Source organism: Pogoniulus pusillus, chromosome 39 (assembly GCF_015220805.1).
Source record: "Pogoniulus pusillus isolate bPogPus1 chromosome 39, bPogPus1.pri, whole genome shotgun sequence".
NCBI classification, from domain to species: Eukaryota; Metazoa; Chordata; class Aves; order Piciformes; family Lybiidae; genus Pogoniulus; species Pogoniulus pusillus.
In genome coordinates, this window is record NC_087302.1 from 8,125,317 (window position 1) to 8,144,832 (window position 19,516).

Sequence of the window (19,516 nt, forward strand, 5' to 3'; positions counted from 1 at the left end):
CTCCGTTCCCATCGTGCCCCTCTCCACCGAGGCGGAAGCTCCGCCCCCGCTCCCAGGCTGCCCCGCGGGGACTGCGCTTCCCGTGGTGCCCCGCGGCGGGAGCGGATATCCGGCCCCGCCCAGGGAGCCGCCCGGGCCCAGGCGAGCGGCTCAGCCCCGTTCCGGCCCCGCTCCGTCCCGCTCCCGGCGGCCGGGCCGCTCCGCTCCGCCGCCCTCCCGCACCGCGCCGCCGCCATGGGCTGCACGCTGAGCGCCGAGGACAAGGCGGCGGTGGAGCGGAGTAAGATGATCGACCGCAACCTGCGGGAGGACGGCGAGAAGGCGGCCAAGGAGGTGAAGCTGCTGCTGCTCGGTGAGGAACGGCCCGAGGGGAGGCCCGGAGGGGGCTCTGGGGGGCGTAAAGTGCTCCGGAGGAGACTGTTCGACAGTGAGAGGGCTCTGGGGAGGGCGTTAAGAGGCTGAGAGAGCTCTGGGCAGAGCGTTAAGGCGGCTCTGAGAAGGGTCTCAGGGGGCGGAGGGGGCTCTGGGGAGGCCGTCAGGGAGCTGGGAGGGCTCTGGGGAGGGTCTCTGCCTCAGGGGGCCGAGGGGGCGGTGTGGATCTTTGGTGTTGCAGACTGCGTGCGCTGAGGAGGGGGCTTGAAGATCCATCCTGAGCTCTAGCGAGAGCGTTTGTGGCGCTGCCAGCCTCAGGGAAGGGCTTGAGGAAGGAGCTCAGGGAGGGGGTGGGAGAGGACTGGGAGCCGCAGGGGTCCGGGAGGAGGGCAGAAGGCTTTTGTGCAGTCTCGGACTTAGAGGGGGTGTAGGAGTCCCTGGGGAAGGGAGCTTGGAGCTCTCCAGGGCTCAGGAAGGCTTTAGGGATGCCCCAGGGGAGAGGAGGAGGTCCGCGAGGTCAAAAGGTCTCCAGAGGGTGAGCGGTGGGGAGAGAGGTGGCGATGGGGGTGGAGGAGAGCTCCGAGGGGTCCGGGGAGGAGTGGAGGAGACGAAGGGCTGGGGCAGGGTCCTGCAGCCCGGGGGGATCCAGGGTAGACCCCAGGCCGCCTGGCGACACAAGGGCAGAGCCGCTCTGCGGAGGGGCTGGGTTCTGCGCGAGGTCCCCGGCCCCGGCTGCCATCCTGCCCTCTCTGCCCACCTCGGAGGGGAGGATGAGTCCTGCCCTGCGCTGCGGTCCCAGCGCGGAGCCTGCCGATGGAGTCTCTCTGGTGCAGCCCGGACGGGAGCAGGGCTCGGCTCTGGCTGCTGCCGCGGGCAGGTCCCTCCCCGGGGCGGTGTTGGGCTGTGGGAGCAGGAGGTGCTGCCTGGGCTGACGTCGGTGCCCTTTCATCTCTGTGTCTGTGGGCCCGAGGAGGAGGAGGAGGAAGCCCTCGAGTCCCTGCCTAGAGACAGATCCTATCGGCAGCGCTGCCTGCCCAGCTCTGCCCGCAGCCTGCAGCTCAGGGTGCAAATGCCCCCGGAGGTGCCCAGGCTGGGCTGTGAGCTGCCCTGGCAGGGTGCTCTGAGGGCACAGCTCACAGGGGGCTGAAGGTGCAGAGAGCCCAGGAGGGAGGTGCTGCTGCTGTGCTCCTGCTGGGCTTGGGTCTGCTTTGGTGGCTGTGGTTAGAGCCTGTGCTGGGCTTGGGTCTGCTTTGGTGGCTGTGGTTGGCACTGGTGCTGGGTTTGGGTCTGCTTTGGTGGCTGTGGTTGGCACTGGTGCTGGGTTTGGGTCTCCTTTGGTGGCTGTGGTTGGCACTGGTGCTGGGTTTGGGTCTCCTTTGGTGGCTGTGGTTGGCACTGGTGCTGGGCTTGGGCTGTTCAGAAGCTCCTGTGGTGCTGCCTGGGGCACAGAGCAGGCAGAGGCTCAGGAGCTGCCTGTCTCTGGAGGCTGCTGGCTCCAGGCCCACTCCTCTCTGGTTCTTGGCAGGGTGCTGTGAGCTCAGGAGCTGGCAGCACGGTGCAGGGGGGGTGGCCCATGGGGTGGGCTCCTTGCACTGCCTCTGGGGGAGGGTTTCCACCACAGGCAGATGCAGTTTGTGAGGACCACAGCAAGCTGCTGGCTGTCAGGACAGGACAGGTTCACCAGCATCCTGCCTGCCTGCTTGTGTCTGGCAGGTTCTGGCTCTGGGGTGTCTGTGGGGGTGCTGAGAGGGGCTGTGGGGTGAGGGTGACCTTGTCAAGAGGTGGTGGAGGGTCCACACTGTGCAGCAGTCAGTTTGGGAGCGCTGAAGACCGAGAGGAGCAGCTGCCAGCTGGGCTCAGGCTGACTTTGGGTGGCAGCAGAAGCCTCTCCTGCTCCTGAGCATCCCTTTGGATTCAGGCTTGTGCAGCTCCTCTGGGGTACCTGGGCTGGACCTGGCCTCCACCCAGCTGCAGCCTGCAGCCCTCCTGCCTGCTGTGGCTTCTCTAGCCCTGAAGTGAGTCTGAGCATTGAGCAGGCCAGGCTGGAGAGCTGTGGGGAGGAGAAGCTCCTGCAGCTGTGCCAGGGCAAGGGCAGGGCCTGCCCCTGGGCAGGAACAACCTCCTGAGCAGCACAGCTGGGGGGGGACCTGCTGGAGAGCAGCTCCCAGGAGAAGGCCCTGGGGGTGCTGGGGGGCAACAACTGCCCAGGAGCCAGCAAGGTGCCCTGGTGGCCAAGGAGGCCAGTGGGGTGCTGGGGGGCATGGAGGAGAGTGTGGGCAGCAGGGCAGGGCAGGTTCTGCCCGGGGGGGGCACATCTGCAGTGCTGGGCCCAGCTCTGGGCTCTGGCTCAGGAGGGACAGGGAGAGAGAGCTTCCAACCCCCCCTGGGCACTGTGCCCCTGGGCAAGCTGCTGTGGGTGCCCTGCTCGGGCCGGGGCTGGGCTGGCTGAGCTCCAGAGGTCCCTCCCAGCCTCCCCACAGGCAGCCCCCAGCGTGCAGGCAGAGCAGGGCAGTGTCTGGGCTGGGAGCAGATCTGCTCTGGGCCAGGCTCTGAGCTGCTGCAGGCAAAGCTCCTGAGGGCTTTTTCCCGGCGCTGGGGGAAGCTTTTCCTTGGCTTTGGGAGGTTTTTCCCCTCCACCACTAAGGGAGGAGCTGGGATCCAGCTCCTGTGGTGCTGTGAACTGGTGGCAGAGATCATGCAGTGCTTTATGTAACTGGAGCCAGCCTCTTGCAGTGCTGCTGGTGCAGGGCTTGGAGGAGCAGCTTTTGGCTTCCTCAGGTCGGGACTCAGCCCCAGCTGGGGCTGCCCAGAGCTGTGTAGGTGGAGGAGCAGCTGAGGGAGGTGCCAGGGGCAGGTGGCTCTTACCCAGTGCTGCCTGGCAGAGCCTGGTGCTGGGCCCAGAACCCAGCAGGCTGAGCTCTGCACCAGCAGCCTGCTGAGGGACCACTCCGGGAGGGCTTCCCCTTGGGAAGGGCAGGCAGAGGGCACAAGACCCTTCTCTGGAGCTGCTCCAGCCCCTCGGTGTCCTTCTGGGAGTGAGGGCCCCAAAGCTGAGCCCAGGACTCCAACTGTGACCCCCCAGAGGAGGCTCAGGGCAGAGCTGAAGGGAGGCTGTGGCCAGGTGGGATTGGGCTCTGCTGCCAGGCAGCCAGGGACAGAAGAAGGGGACACAGCCTGGAGTTGTGCCAGGGCAGGCTCAGGCTGGATGTTAGGAGGAAGCTGTTGGCAGAGGGAGTGATTGGCACTGGAATGGGCTGCCCAGGGAGGTGGTGGAGCCAAGCCTGGCTGGGGCACTGAGTGCCATGGTCTGGGTGATGGGACAGGGCTGGGGCAGCTTGGAGCTCTCTGCCAGCCTGGGTGATTCTGTGACTCTGACAGTCCCTGCTCCTGCTGCCCACACCATGGCCAGGCCGGGCTGCTGGTGCCCTTCTTGGCCACCTGGGCACCCCCTGGCTCACCTCCAGCTGCTGTCACCCAGCGGAGTGGAGGAGGCTGAGAGGAGACCTCACTGCTCCGCAGCTCCCTGGGAGGAGGCTGGAGCCAGCTGGGGTTGGGCTCTGCTCCCAGGGAGCAAGTGAGAGGACAGCAGGAGATGGCCTCAGGTTGCCCCAGGGGAGCTTTGGGTTGGGCATGGGAAGAAATTCCTCCCTGTGCTGGAGTCCCCATCCCGGGGGGGGTCTCAGTGCCCTGGAGCTGTGGTGCTGAGGCTTGGCAGTGCCCTGGCAGAGCTGGGCTGAGGCAGTTCCAGTGCTCTGCCCTCCCCCCCCCCCCGGGCAGCCCTCCCCTGCCGGTGGGATCAAAGAGCATCTCCTGGTGCCAGGGCAGGGCTTGCGTCTGAAGTGCCCAACAGAAGCTGATTGTTCTTCACCAGCTGCTCCTCCTCCTCCTCCGTGCCCTCAGCCTTTGCTCCCCCGCGGGCACTGCCGCTGCCAGGCTCCCGTTTCAGGTGTTCTCAGCTGGTGTTCGGTGACTTCTCTGCCTCCTGTCCCTGCTCTGCTTCCCGGCGTGGGCTGGAGCACAGCTACGGGCGTGGGCACGGGGGGGCTCAGCCCCCTGCAGCTCTGCCTCCTGGGGGTGCCTCCCTCAGCCCCCTGCAGCTCTGCCTCCTGGGGGTGCCTCCCTCAGCCCCCTGCAGCTCTGCCTCCTGGGGGTGCCTCCCTCAGCCCCCTGCAGCTCTGCCTCCTGGGGGTGCCTCCCTCAGCCCCCTGCAGCTCTGCCTCCTGGGGGTCCCTCCCTCAGCCCCTCAGGACAAGCCCTGAGCTCCTGAGCAGGCAGCCCCGAGGCTGTTCCCCGCCCTGCTGCTGGCCGAGTGCTGTCCCTGCGGGGGGTCCAGGGGGGGTTTGCTCTCATAAACAGGCAACAGCAGCAGAAGAAATCTGATCCAGACGCAGCAGGCTGCTGGAATTCTTCCCCGAGCTCTCTTCCCACCGTTCCCTGCTCCTCCAACTCATCCCGAAGAGAAGGCTCCGGGGAGAGCTCAGAGCAGTGCCTGAAGAGCTGCAGGGTTGCTGGGGAGGGACTGGGGGCAAGGGCTGGGAGTGGCAGCACAGGGCCAGGGGCTCTGAGCTGGGAGAGGAGGCAGAAATTGTTGGCAGGGAGGGTGCTGAGACCCTGGCACAGGTTGAGGGTGCTGAGACCCTGGCACAGGTTGCCCAGGGAGGTTGTGGAGCTCAGAATCACCCAACGTGATCAAAGATCACATTGGGTGATTCTGTGCTCCACAACCTCCCTGGAGATGCCCAACCCCAGGCTGGATGAGGCCCCTGAGTGCTGTGGGAGATGTCCCTGCCCCTGGCAGAGCTGAGAAGGGTTGGACTGAGTGAGCTGAGAGCTCTTTCCCACCCAAAGCAGCTCTGGGATTCCATGCAGTGAGCTCCTGGGCTCTGCCTGTGCTGGCTCCAGCTCCCTGGCACCTTCCCTGGGCCTGCTGGCTGTGCCTTGGCAGTGCCCTGTGCAGAGGCTCTCACTGTGCCAAGCAGCTCCAAAGCTTCCTCCTGCAGAAGCTTTCAGATGGAGACTCAACCACGAGGAGCTGCCCAGGAACAGGAGGGTGAAAGTCCCTGGTGAGAGGCTGTGGAGTCTCCTTCCAACCCCCTCCCCTGGCTGTGCTCCTGCCTGCCCTGCCCTTGGGTGATCCTGCTCTGGACTGGCTGATCTCTGGAGGTCCCTTCCAACCCTTCCCACTCGGATTCAGGTGGCACAGGGCTGCAGGATGGGCAGCAGCACACTCAGGGGTTAAATGCTCATCCCTGAGGCTTTCTCAGTTTGATGGCTTCGAGTTTTCTTCTGAGTTCTGGAGGCTGTGAGTGGCTGAGAGTTAATCAAGACTAATTCTTTCCCTGCTTTCTGCCCGTGGAGATGTTATTGGATCCATCTGGAGAGGAGAAGGCTCCAGGGAGTCCTCAGAGCAGCCTTCCAGTACCTGATGGGACTGCAGGAGAGCTGGGGAGGGACTTGGGACAAGGGCTGGGGAGGGACAGGGTGGAAGGGAATGGATTGAAGCTTGAGGGCAGGTTGAGAGTGGAGGGGGGAGGAAGAAATTGTTGGCAGTGAGGGTGGGGGAGGCACTGGCACAGGTTGAGGGTGCTGAGACCCTGACACAGGTTGGCCCAGGGAGGTTGTGGAGCACAGAATCACAGAGCTGAAGGTTGGGTAAAGGGCTCCAAGCTGTGCCCACTGCCCTTGGGCACCACTGAGCAGAGTCTGGCCCCAGCCTCTTGCCCCCCACAGCTGCTTTAGCTCTTGCTGAGCACTGCTCAGCTCCCCTCTGGGGCTGCTCTCCTGCAGGCTCAGCCCCAGGGCTCAGCCTCTGCTGCTCAGACCTGCAGGCCCCAGCCAGGTTCCTGTGGCTCCCCGGCCCGGGTTGGCAGTGCTGCAGGGGGGCACAGCCCCCCCCGGGGCTGCAGGAGCTGTCTGCTGGCTCAGCTTCCCTGCCACTGCCTCCCAGCAGCCTGCTCCTCAGTCAGTGCTCCTTGGGGAAGAGCTGCAGAGCTCTGGCTGCAGGCACCTGGGGGCTCCTGCTTTAGCCTGGCACAGCTCAGCCCTGCTGGGCAGCAGCTGCTGGTGCCCTGGGCTGGAGGGGACCTGTCTGTGACCGCTGAGCTGGAGCAGAGGGGTGGGGGGAGCCTGGCAGAGGAACCCTCAGCCCAATCTTCCAGCCTGAGCCTCGGTGAGCAGGAGGGAGCCCTGCGAAGGCAGAGCTGCAGGGGGTGTGGAGCAGATGAGTGCTCAGGGCCTGTCCCCCCCTCCAGACACAGCCCAGGCGGGAGGTACCTGTGGGTGTGCTCCCGAGCAGCCCTCCCCAGGCGCTGGCACCGCTGCCCTGCGGCACGGAGTGCTCCGTGCAGGAGAGGCCTCCTGCTGGGCCTGCCTCTGACTGAGACCTTCTGTGCTTGCAGGTGCTGGGGAGTCCGGGAAGAGCACCATTGTGAAGCAGATGAAGTGAGTGAGTGCAGGGCACTGCCAGCTCTGCTCTGCGGGACGTGAGAACGCCAGAGGCTGGCAGGGACCTCTGCACCCAGCCCAACCCCTGCCCCAGCAGGGCACCCACAGCAGCCTGCCCAGGGGCACAGTGCCCAGGGGGGTTGGAAGCTCTGCACACAAGGAGGCTCCACAGCCTCTCTGGGCAGCCTGCTCCAGGCTCCAGCACCCTCACACCACACAACTTTCTCCTCCTGGGCTCCAGTCTGTGCCCACTGCCCCTTGGCCTGGCCCTTGGCACCACTGAGCAGAGCCTGGCCCCAGCCTCTTGCCCTCCACAACTGCTTTAGCTCTTGCTGAGCACTGCTCAGCTCCCCTCTGGGGCTGCTCTGCTGCAGGCTCAGCCCCAGGGCTCAGCCTCTGCTCCTGCCAGAGCTGCTCCAGGCCCTCAGCATCCTCACAGCCTGCCCTGGGCTCTCTGCAGCACTTCCCTGTGTCTGGAGCAGGCTGCTCAGAGAGGTTTGGGGTCACCTGCTCTAGGGGGTTCCAAAACTGTCCTGGGTGCCCTGCCCTGGCAGGAGGGGTTGATCTCTGGAGGTCTCTTCCAGCCTTTGTCACTCTGGGGTTCTGTGGGAGCCCAGCCCTGGAGCACCTCTCCAGCTGTGGCCGGGCAGGGCAGGCAGGGCAGGGCAGGGCAGGAGGGGGGTGCCCTCGGTGCCCTCGGTGCCCTGTGCTGCCCCAGCAGCTCTCTGTCCCTGCAGGATCATCCACGAGGATGGCTACTCGGAGGAGGAGTGCAAGCAGTACAGAGTGGTTGTCTACAGCAACACCATCCAGTCCATCATCGCCATCATCCGAGCCATGGGCAGGCTAAAGATAGACTTTGGGGAAGTTGCCAGAGCTGTGAGTACTGCCCTCGGGGCCGGAGCCGGCTCGGCCCTGCGGCTCCTGCCCGCGGCTTTGGGCAGGGGAGGGTCTGAGGGGTGGGCCCAAGCCGACCTCCTGCAGCTGGCTCAGGGCAGGGCCAAGCACAGACCCAGGCCGGGGAGCAGCCTTGCAGAGACCTTGTCCTTGGCTCGGGCTCAGCTCTGCAGCCTGGCCGAGTCCCTCGGGATGGATCCTTCCCTGCAGTGTGCCAAGCACAGTGCCCAGCTTGGTGGCATCAGCAGACCTGCCCGGGCTGCCCCCACCCCACTGCCCATGGCAGCAGCAAAGAGGTTAACGAGGGCTGGTCCCAGGGGACCCATCCTGCGGGGGCTGCACTCACACCGCGGCCCCTGCACGCTGAGGCTCCTCTGGAGGCTCTGCAGGCAGCCCTCGGCTCTGCCCAGAGCAGGGAGGGCATGGAGCAGAGCCCCCGGGGGGTGGGGGTGGTGCAGAGCCCCCGGGGGGTGGGGGTGGTGCAGAGCCCCCGGGGGGTGGGGATGGTGCAGAGCCCCCGGGGGGTGGTGCCGCGGGGGTGTGCCCAGCTCGGTGCCCGCGGGGCGCACGCTGAGTGCCGGCCGTGCCCTGTGCCCGCAGGACGATGCCCGGCAGCTGTTCGTGCTGGCTGGCAGCGCGGAGGAGGGGGTGATGACCGCGGAGCTGGCAGGGGTGATCAAGAGGCTGTGGAGGGACGCTGGGGTTCAGGCCTGCTTCAGCCGGTCCCGGGAGTACCAGCTCAACGACTCAGCCTCCTAGTAAGTGGCACCGGTGCCTGGGCACTTCCCGGTGACCCAGGCGGGCGCCAGGGGGCTGCTGCGGCAGCGTGGGGTGGTGCTTGGTGGGGGAGGGTCCTCCTGCCAGGGCTTGGGCTGCAGCCCTGCTCTGCAGGGGTGCCCAGGGCTGGGCTCTGCTGTAGCTCCTCACAGGCACTTTCAGTGTTCATCTCCCCTCTAGGCTGGAACAGAGCCACAGTGAGGGTGGGGAGAGCCTGGCACAGGCTGCCAAGGAGGCTGTGGATGCCCTTCCCTGCAGATGTTGAGCAACTTGTGCTAGTGGGAGGTGTCCCTGCCCCTGGCAGAGGGTTGGCACCGGCTGAGCTTTAAGGTTCCTTCCAGCCCAACCCATTCTGTGCATCTCTGAGTTCCTTCTCCTGAGCCTGGGAGATTTGGCAGCCAGTGGAAGCATCCCTTGGCAGCCTGTGCCGAGGTGGCAGCTGCCAGCTCTGCCAGCTTCCTTGCCCCTGCAACCAAGGGGTGGCACCTCCTGAAGCCAGGCTGCTGCTTCAGCCCCCAAACGTCTGCTCTGCAGCAGCTTCCAGCAGTGGCATCCATGGGGTGAGGCCACAGCAGTGCTGACAGCCCTCTGAGTGGGGATGTGCAGCCTGGAGAAGGCTCCAGGGACCTCCTGGTGGCCTTGCAGTGCTGCAAGGGACAGGCAGAAAGCAGGGGAGAGAGTTTTGAGCAGGGCCTGTGGTGCCAGGCCAAGGGGAGATGATTTGGGGCTGAGAGAGGCAGATTGAGAGTGGAGAGAAGGGAGAAATGTTTGGCACTGAGGGTGGGGAGAGCCTGGCCCAGGCTGCCCAGAGAGCTGGGAGCTGCCCCCTGGCTGGCACCACCCCAGGCCAGGCTGTGTGGGGCTGTGAGCAGCCTGCTCTGGCTGCAGATGTCCCTGCTGAGTGCAGGGCTTGGGCTGGAGCAGCTCTGAAGCAGCTTCCTGGTCTGGGCTCTCCTGCCTCTGGCAGAGGAGTGCTCAGGTTGCTGTTCTCCATCTCAGCTCTGCCTCTGCTCCCATCCCTGCCACCTCTGGGGGCAGTGCCAAGGGCTGGCTCCAGACCTGCTCATTGTTCTGCCTGCCAGCCCCACAGCACTGTTTGAGCTCTGGGAAGCTCTGAGGTAAACAAGGCTGCTGCTGGCTGCTGCCAGCTCTGACTCAGTGCCTGCTCCGTTGCCAAGAGGCAGCTTAGAGCAGGGAGGGGAAACCATTTCCTTCAGGCAGCTGCTGAGATCCTGCAGCAAGATTGGGTTGGAGGCAACCTCAGAGCTCAGCCAGTGCCAACCTCCTGCCAGGGGCAGGGACATCTCCCACAGCACTCAGGGCCTCATCCAGCCTGGGGTTGAGCATCTCCAGGGAGGTTGTGGAGCACAGAATCACCCAACGTGATCTTTGATCACGTTGGGTGATTCTGTGCTCCACAACCTCCCTGGGCAACCTGTGCCAGGGTCTCAGCACCCTCAACCTGTGCCAGGCTGTCCTCACCCTCCCTGCCAACAATTTCTGCCTCCCTTCTCCCACCTCAAAGCCACTGCCCCTGTCCTGCCACTCCCAGCCCTTGCCCACAGTCCCCCCCTGAGGACCCTTCCAGTGAAGAACTTTCTCCTCGTGTCCAACCTGAACCTGCCCTGGGCCAACTTGAGGCCATCTCTGGTCCTCAGGAGCAGAGCCCAAACCCCACCTGGCTGCAGCCTCCTCTCAGGGGGCAGTAAAGGGCTGTGAGGTCTCCCCCCAGCCTCCTCCACACTGACTCCCCCCAGGCCCTCAGCTGCTCCTCCCCAGCCCTCTTCTCCAGACCCTTCCCTGCCTTTGTTGCCCTTCTCTGGGCCTGCTCCAGCTCCTCAGTGTCCTTCTGGCAGTGAGAGGCCCAAAGCTGAGCCCAGTCAGTGCCCAGTCCAGAACCCTCCTGGTGGTCAGCTTGGAGCAGGGAGGAGCAGGAAGGGCTGCAGAGCACAGGGCAGAGAGGCTGGCAGCAGAGCCTGGGCACAGAGCCTGTGAGCTGCCTTTGGTGCCCAGAGATGGTTTCAGAGGCTTGGTGCTGAATATCTGCAGCCCACTGGTGCCCACTTAGGCACTGGCATGCATGGCCACTGTGAGGAGCTGGTGCCAGCCCTGCCTGCTGATGCCCCTTGGGGGCTTCCCTGATAAGAGACTTTCCCTTCCTGCCCGAGGAGCAGAGGAAGCTGGTGTGGAGCTGGTGTGGAGCTGGTGTGGAGCTGGTGTGGAGCTGGTGTGGAGCTGGTGTGGAGCTGGTGTGGAGCTGGTGTGGAGCTGGTTGCTCAGCAACTCAGTGGTCAGGAAGTGCTGTGAGTGGCTTCCTCCAGTACAGAGCAGGAGCAGGCAGTGAGCAAACCTCTCCTCCTCCTCACCAGCTGCAGGGGGCACATTCAGGCACTGTCTGCTCCTTCTCCACTCAGCCTCTGGCTCCTTGCCCTGTCCTGGCTACAGCTCCCTGGAAGGGGGCTGAGGCCAGGTGGGGGTTGGGCTCTGCTTCCAGGGAGCAAATGGTAGGACAAGAAGAAGTGGCCTCGAGGGACACCAGAGGAGGTTCAGGTTGCCCACGAGGAGCAACTTCTGCCCCTTGAGGCTGGCCCAGGCCTGGCCCAGGCTGCCCAGGGCAGTGGAGCAGTCCCCATGCCTGGAGGGGTTCAGGAGAGCTGTGGCCATGGCATCTGGGCACAGGCTTTGGTGGGCATGGTGGGGCTGGGTTGATGCTGGACTGGATGACCTCAGAGAGCTTTGCCAAGCTGAATGATTCTATGGTAGAGGAGGAAGGCTCCAGGGAGAGCTCAGAGCAGCCTCCAGTGCCTGAAGGGCTGCAGGAGAGCTGGGGAGGGGCTGTGGGCAAGGGCTGGGAGTGCCAGGACAGGGCCAATGGCTCTGAGCTGGGAGAGGGAAAGTGGGGAGGAGGAGGAAATTGTTGGCAGTGAGGGTGAGGAGAGCCTGGCACAGGCTGCCCAGGGAGGCTGTGGCTGCCTCCTCCCTGGAGGGGTTGAAGGCCAGGCTGGAGGAGGCCCTGAGCAGCCTGGGCTGGGGGAGGTGTTGGCACTGGAGGAGCTTCCAGGTCCCTTCCAACCCTGCTCGTTCTGTCCTGAGTTCTGCCCCAGCTGCAGCCTGGGCAGGCACAGTCACCACTCTGCACCCTCAGGCTGGCACAGGGCCTTGGCATCCTGTTTCTGGAGGGCCTGGTGTTTGGTGGTTGCACATCTGGACACACCTGGGTCCCAGCCCTTCATCTCCCTGTGCTCTTCCTCCCCTCCATGGCTGCTTTCCCTGTGCTGTGCTGGTGCAGCTCCTCCTCTCCGGGGCTGCAGCTGCTAACAAAAGCTTTGTGTGAAGCTCTCGGGCCAGGCTGGGCCCAGAGGGCACTTTGCTGCCAGGGAGCAGGCCTAGGTGCTTAGGAAGATGCCAGTCCGGGCTCCTGTGGGGGAGGGGAGCTGTGGCCTGGCCGCAGGGGGGAGAGGGCCCTGGAGCAGCTCTCTGGGGAGGAGGGGCTGAGCCCTGGCGCTGCTGAGCCTGCGGAGGAGCAGAGTCCTTTGGCTGAAGGGATTGTGAAGGTCATGGAGTGCCAAGCACTGCCAGGGCACCACCAGCCCGTGGCCCTCAGCACCTCCTCTCCACTGCTTGGAGACCCCTCTGGGGCTGGGGACTCCCTCCCTTGAGAAGGTGGAGATTGAGAGGCTTGAGAGAGGAGCTGGGCAGTGCCCAGCAGGAGCCAAAGCCTGGAGGGCAAGAGGCTGGGGCCAGGCCAAGGGGCAGTGGGCACAGACTGGAGCCCAGGAGGAGAAAGTTGTTTGTTGTGAGGGTGCTGGAGCCTGGAGCAGGCTGCCCAGAGAGGCTGTGGAGCCTCCTTGTGTGCAGAGCTTCCAACCCCCCCTGGGCACTGTGCCCCTGGGCAGGCTGCTGTGGGTGGATGGATCCAGCTGGGCTGGGTGGTCTCCAGAGGTCCCTTCCAGCCCCACCATGCTGGCTCCTGTGAGGATGAGGATGGCTTGGGCAGGCTGTGCCCCTGTGCTTGGGCAGCTCTGCTGCTGCTGAGCAATCCTCTGGGCTGCATCTCGCAGCCAGCTCAGGCATTCCCATGGGCTTGGCCCTTCGAGGCTCCCTGGCACCAGTCTGCCAAGGCCTGGCTTTGCAGGCAGGGCACTGCTTCACCTGCCTCAGCTGGCACGGGCACTTGGCAGTCCCTCTGAGAGCTGCCTGGCTCCATGCCCCCTTCCCTGGCAGCCCCAAAAGCAGCACTTCCACCTCCTGCCCTGCCCCAGCTCCTCGGGCAGGAGCTTTATGGCTTCACCTTGCCCATTCCTGTTGCCAGGGCTGCAGAGTGGCTCTGTGCCTCCTCTGTGCCCTGTGCCAATGCAGCTGGCAGTGTGAAGGGGCCATGCTTAGCCTCCTCAGCACCACCTCAGCCCCCAGGAGCTCAGCCTGGTGTGGGTGCAGATGTGGCTGTGATGCTTCCTCGGCAGAGAGTTGGCACCTTCCAGAAGCTTCCTGCTGAGCTGAAACTAGAGCCAGGCCCAAGGGCGAGCTGTGGGAGCAGTGAGTCTGTGATCAGAGCAGCTCAGCAGGGAGAGGAGCTCGTCCTTGCTGGGCTCAGAGCTCTGCCAGTGCCAGCTCGTTGAGGCAGGCCCCGCGGCGCCAGGCGAGCTGGGGCAGGAGGCCGGGGGGGGGCAGGGGGGGTTGGGCTCCTCTGGGGCTGGGAAAATAGGTCAGGGCTCTGCAGCTGTGCTCTGGCAGGTCCTGGCCAGGAGGAGAGGCTGACAGGGCAGGGAGAGCTTCATAGAATCACCACATTGCAGGTTGGAAAAGGCTTTGAAGGCTGTGAAGTTCAGCCTGCACTGCCAGGGCACTGCCAGGGCACTGCCAGGGCACTGCCAGGGCACTGCCAGGGCACCCATGGCCCTCAGCACCACTTCTGCAGGGCTCTGCAGCCCCTCTGGGCTGGGGACTCCAGCAGTGCCCTGGGCAGCCTTTTTGGGGCAGGAATTGTTCCTCGTGGCCAGCCTGGACCTGTCCTGGGGCAAACTCGAGGCCACTTCCTCTTGTGCTGGAGGTCAGCACAAGGCTCGAGGCCATGAGGAGCAATTTGTGCCCCCTGAGGGCTGCCCAGGCCTGGCCCACCCCTGGAGGGGTTTCAGAGCCATGGATGTGGTGCTGAGGGCCATGGGGGGCAGTGCCCTGGCACTGCTGGGCTGAGCCTTGGACTCCATGCCCTGAAGGGTCCCTCCCAGTGGAGCTGATTGAGGACTCTCTGCACCCCCCTGGCTCTGGGCTGCTCCTCGCTGCTGCCTGCCCCTCCCGGAGCAGTCTCTGCCTCCAGCAAGCCCCTTGGCAGGAGATGCCAGCCTGGGCACGGCCCCTGCAGCAGCACAGCCTCCAGCCCTGGCTCCTTGGCAGCCCTCCCTGCCCAGCAAGGTCAGCTGGGGAGGGGTTAATGCCAGAGCAGAGCCAGGGCAGGGCAGGAGCTGCTGGGCCCAGATGCTGCTGAAGAAATTCTCTGCTGCCTCTCCCCCCCCAGCCCATAAAAGATTCATGGCCAGCAGGAGGCTAAAAAAAGCCTCTCCTGTGCTGTGTCTTCTGCTCCAGTTACCTGAACGACCTGGATAGGATATCCCAGCCCAGCTACATCCCCACCCAGCAGGATGTGCTGCGCACCCGCGTCAAGACCACGGGCATCGTGGAGACTCACTTCACCTTCAAGGACCTCTACTTCAAGTGAGTGCAGGCCTGCACCCCGTGCCCAGCTGGCCCCTGGTGGCCTCTCCTCAGGGGCAGGTGCCCTGCCAGGCTCCCTCAGCGGGCACAGCTGCCTCCAGGTGTGACTTTCATTTGCCTTCTTCTGTTCTCTGCAGCTGCTTTTGTGTTGGGACCCCAGACTCAGGTACCTGCTTGGTTGCCAGGATCAAACCCTCCCTACTAAACCACCCCCCCAGAAAGGACACTGACTGCTGGGCTTGGAGTTGTGCCCCTGGGGCAGTCCCCCCTTGGGGCTGCATGGCATCCCCACAGGCTGTGCTGACTGACCCTGGCTGTGGGGCTGAGCTGTCCCCCTCTGCCCTCAGCTTCGGCCCTGCAGGGCTCCCGTGCCAGGCCTGGCCTTGGCAGTGTCCTTTACCTGTCACTAATCCAGCTCCCTCTAACCTCTGTAGCTGCTGGCCTGCAGTGTAGCTCTGCTCTTCCTCCTCCTCCTTCTCCTCCTCCTTGCTCTTCACCCACTCCTTAGAACTCCCTGGCTTTGATCCCAGGGAGCAGCCCAGGGCCCCTGTGGGATGGACATTCCCACCCTGGGAGTGGGATGTAGCAGGGAGCAGTGCTGGAGTCCTGAGCAAGTTCCCTTCCTCTCTGCTGATGTTTCCAAGTCTCTGTGGCTCAGACCCCTTAGAGGAACCTTCTGGTGTGCTGCTTGTAGCTTGTGTTTGGGAGAGCAAACATCCAAGAGTGGCTCCTGGGGGGGGGTTGGGGACAGCAGTGACACTTGGGCTGCTCAACTGCCTGAGCTTCCAACAGTGCCCCCACACCTGGCACCCCTGAGCTCTGCCAGGCTGGGGGAGTTGGGGGCGTTCAGCCTGGAGGGGAGAAGGCTCCAGGGGGACCTCAGAGCTTCTGCCAGGGTTTGGAGGGGGCTGCAGGAGAGCTGGGGAGGGACTTCCCAAAGGCATGGAGGGACAGCAGCAGGGCTGATGGCTCAGGCTGGAAGCAGCTGGGTGGAGATCAGACATCAGGAGGAAATCCTTCCCCGTGAGGGTGGGGAGAGCCTGGCACAGGCTGCCCAGGGAGGCTGTGCATGTGCCCTCCCTGCAGGTGTTAAGGCCAAGCTGGATGAGGCCTGGACCAGCCTGGGCTGTGGGAGGTGTCCTTACCCATGGCAGGGGACTGGCACTGGCTGATCTGAAGAGCAGAGTCCCCTCCCTGCCCCCGCTGCCCACACTGCTGGGGGTCAGCCCAGGCCAGCCTGGGGCTGGGCTGGCAGCACTCACTGCCAGCTCCTGTCCAGTTTTGCACCCCCAAGTCCTGCACAAATCTGCTGCCCAGCCTGGATTGGTGCTGGGCAGTGCCCCAGCCCAGCTGCAGGAGCTTGCACTTGGCCGTGTGGAACCTGCTGAGGTTCTCTGCCACTGCTGCAGCCTGCCCAGGGCCCTGCCCTGCTGCCTTCTCTCCAGCGACTCAGCCCCAGCACTGCTTGCTGTGCCCTGCAGGGCTGGCAGCCAGGGCTGGTGCCAGCAGCACCCCAGAGGAGCAGCAGGCACATATGGAACTGTTTCACAGCCCAGTTAGCTGCCCCTGGGCCGCGGTGCTGGCACACGGGGGGGGTGCCCCAGATGCAGTGGCAGTGAGCTGGGAGCTGCCTGCGGGCAGGGGTTGGATGCAGGCAGGAGGCCAAGTGGGCTGCTGCTGGCAGAGAGTGCAGAGCAGAGCAGCTGTGCCCTGGTGAATCAGCTGGGGGAGCCCTCCAGGTGCCACCTGCCCCTTCCTGCTGGCAGTCCCTCTCCAGAGGAGCACCCTGGGCTCCAGAGGAGCACCCTGGGCTCCAGAGGAGCACCCTGGGCTCCAGAGGAGCACCCTGGGCTCCAGAGGAGCACCCTGGGCTCCAGAGCCAGGGCTGGGGAGGGCGCAGAGCTGTTGGCCTCGCTGCTGGAGGGCTGTGCCCGTGTCTGCCTCTCAACCCTGCTTGTGTGAAAGGCCTCAGAGCTGCCCTGCAGCCCCTGTCAGCCACCTGGTGGGCAGGCAGGGAGGGCTGTGCAGCCTCTGAGCTGCTCCTTGTGCCCTGCCAGGATGTTCGACGTGGGCGGGCAGCGGTCGGAGCGCAAGAAGTGGATCCACTGCTTCGAGGGGGTCACAGCAATCATCTTCTGCGTGGCCCTCAGCGACTACGACCTGGTCCTGGCCGAGGATGAGGAGATGGTAAAGTGCTGGGGAAGTCCCCAGGGCCTGCCACTGGAGGAGGGAGGTGGCATCGTGCAGTGGGCACCTCTGGCTTCCTCCTCCTGTTGTGGCTGTGGAGGTGGAGCCTTTCTGCCAGCTGCCTGCAGGAGCAAACCCTGAGGTCAGGCCTGGGCCCTCACTGCCAGAAGGACACTGAGAGGCTGGAGCAGGTCCAGAGAAGGGCACCAAAGCTGGGGAGGGGTCTGGAGGCTGGGGAGCAGCAGCAGCTGGGGGGGTTCAGCCTGGAGGAGGCAGAGAGGAGGCTGGAGCCAGGTGGGGGTTGGGCCCTCACCTGTCAGTGCAGCCTGCCCTGGGGGCTCTGCTGGGACCCATCCCCCCCTCGCTTTGCTTTCCAGAACCGGATGCATGAGAGCATGAAGCTGTTTGACAGCATCTGCAACAACAAATGGTTCACAGACACCTCCATCATCCTCTTCCTCAACAAGAAGGACCTGTTTGAGGAGAAGATCAAGAAGAGTCCCCTGACCATCTGCTACCCTGAGTACACAGGTGTGCCCAGGGGCTGCCAGGGCACCAGGGGCTTGCTCCAGGCCTCCACAGGCCAGCAGAAGCAGAGCTCAGCCTATTGCCCCTCCTGGAGCTCTGTCTCCTGGGCAGCATCTGCACAGCACCACAGAAGGGGTTAGAAGGAAACTTGAAGATCATCCAGCTGCAGCCCTCCTGCCATGGCATGGCTCAGCTGCACCCTGCTGTGCCTCAGGCTGGCACTGCAGTGCTGGGTCCAGCTCTGGGCTCTGGCTCAGGAGGGACAGGGAAGTGCTGCAGAGAGCCCAGGGCAGGCTGGGAAGCTGCTGAGGGCCTGGAGCAGCTCTGGCAGGAGCAGAGGCTGAGCCCTGGTGCTGAGCCTGCAGGAGAGCAGCCCCAGAGGGGAGCTGAGCAGTGCTCAGCAAGAGCTAAAGCAGCTGTGGGGGCAAGAGGCTGGGGCCAGACTCTGCTCAGTGGTGCCCAGGGCCAGGCCAAGGGGCAGTGGGCACAGACTGGAGCCCAGGAGGTTGCAGCTGGGCAGGAGAAGAGAAAGTTGTGTGGTGTGAGGGTGCTGGAGCCTGGAGCAGGCTGCCCAGAGAGGCTGTGGAGCCTCCTTGTGTGCAGAGCTTCCAACCCCCCTGGGCACTGTGCCCCTGGGCAGGCTGCTGTGGGTGCCCAGCTGGGGCAGAGGGGGTTGGGCTGGGTGAGCCTCATCATGCTCTGAGCCTGGGATTGCTGTACCCAGCCTGTGACTGTCTGGTGATCTCTGGAGCAGAGAGCAGTTGGTGGAGCTGCAGTGCCTTGTCCAAGGTCAGTGGGCAGCAGCTGGGCACAGGCCTGAGCCCTGCAGGAAGGAGCTGAGGGCGCACTGGGAGCTGGCTGAGGCAGATGGCCGCAAGCAGCTTAATGGGGACTTAAAAGGTCTCTGTGCTGTCAGCTGCTGGCCAGAGCCAGAGCTCTCCTGCCTTTGCAGGCTCCAACACCTACGAGGAGGCAGCTGCCTACATCCAGTGCCAGTTTGAGGACCTGAACAGGAGGAAGGACACTAAGGAGATCTACACTCACTTCACCTGCGCCACCGACACCAAGAACGTGCAGTTCGTCTTCGACGCCGTCACCGACGTCATCATCAAGAACAACCTGAAGGAGTGTGGCCTCTACTGAGGGCCTGCCCCGGGGAGGAAGGTCAGTTGGGGCTGCTCCTGCCCTGGCCTCTGCCCTCCTGGAGCTTCTTGGCCTCAGCCAGTCGTGAGGCCTGCCACAGTTGTGCTGCTTTGGGCCGTGGCAATGCAGGAGGAGTGAGGAGGAAGCCTGAGGGGTGCTGGGGCAGGGGCAGCTGCTCCAGAGGAGGCCACAGGGGTGGGCAGAGTGCTGAGGAGCCTCCCCTGTGTGTGGTTGCACAGCCTGGAGAGGAGAAGGCTCCAGGGAGAGCTCAGAGCAGCCTCTGGTAGCTGAAGGAGCTGCAGGAGAGCTGGGGAGGGACTGTGGGCAAGGGCTGGGAGTGGCAGGACAGGGCCAGGAGCTTTGGACTGGGAGAGGGAGAGGAGGCAGAAATTGTTGGCAGTGAGGGTGAGGAGAGCCTGGCACAGGTTGCCCAGGGAGGTTGTGGAGCACAGAGAGTGAGGGGGTGGAGACCTTGGCACAGGTTGAGGCTGGTGAGACCCTGGCACAGGTTGCCCAGGGAGGTTGTGGAGCACAGAATCACCCAACGTGAACCTCCCTGGAGATGCTCAACCCCAGGCTGGCTGAGGCCCTGAGTGCTGTGGGAGGTGTCCCTGCCCCTGACAAGAGCTTTGGAGATCCCTTCCAACCCATCCTAGCACTCCACCAACCTGCTGGGCTTGGGATCTTTGCTGCCACCAGCCCAGCCTGACCTCTCCTAACCTTTCCCTCTTTTCCCTTTCCCAGTTTTCCACGCTGAGTTTGGAGAAGCTGAACCTTTCCTGCCTCCTGGGGCCAGCTGCCAGCCTGGAGAGAAGGGCAGCAGGGGGAGGAGAGCAGCATGCAGAGCCCCTCGCATTCTTTAGTACAATCTTCTCTGGTTAGGAACCTCCTCTGGTGGCTGCTGCTGGGCTGCTGACGCGAGGTGGAGGTGGAGGAGCCTCCAGCTGCATCCCTGCGGCGCCTGCCTGGCGCTGGACAGCTCCTGCAGCCTCCAGGTGCTGCCTTCCAGCCCTTCACTATGTAGCTTCCCCTCTCTTCCTTTTGGTCTAACACAGCCACCCCTGGGCTGGTTTTAAGGTTGGTCGTTTGGGGGGGGGGGGGGGGGGGGGGAGGGGAGGGTTTATGTTGGGTTTTATTCCATCCAGAAACTGTAACTTTGCTGAATCTCCTTTGGTTGGCTTGGGCTGGGTTGGATTTGGTTGTCTTGGGTTGGATTTGGTTGTCTTGGGTTGGATTTGGTTGTCTTGGGTTGGATTTGGTTGTCTTGGGTTGGATTTGGTTGTCTTGGGTTGGATTGGGCTTGGTTGGGTTGGGGTTGGGTTGAGTTGCCTTGGGTTGGGTTTGGTTGGTTTGGATTTGGCTGGGTTGTCTTGGGATGTCTTAGGTGGGGTTGGGTTGGGTTTGGGTTTGGTTTGGGTTGTCTTGGTTGTCTTTTGGGTTTGGTTTGGTTTGATTG

The 19,516-nt window shown here is 64.2% G+C and overlaps 1 protein-coding gene across 1 annotated transcript; it reads left to right on the top strand.

Moving 5' to 3' along the window:
- Positions 1-106: 106 nt before the first annotated feature.
- Positions 107-19,168, top strand: GNAI3 (G protein subunit alpha i3). Its single transcript, XM_064173786.1, has 9 exons — positions 107-352; positions 6,771-6,813; positions 7,554-7,695; positions 8,314-8,471; positions 14,074-14,202; positions 16,260-16,389; positions 16,767-16,920; positions 17,870-18,081; positions 18,805-19,168. Exons 1-8 carry the CDS (start codon positions 235-237, stop codon positions 18,058-18,060), a joined length of 1,065 nt encoding a protein of 354 aa, XP_064029856.1. The 5' UTR covers positions 107-234; the 3' UTR covers positions 18,061-18,081; positions 18,805-19,168.
- The last annotated feature ends 348 nt before the right edge of the window (positions 19,169-19,516 follow it).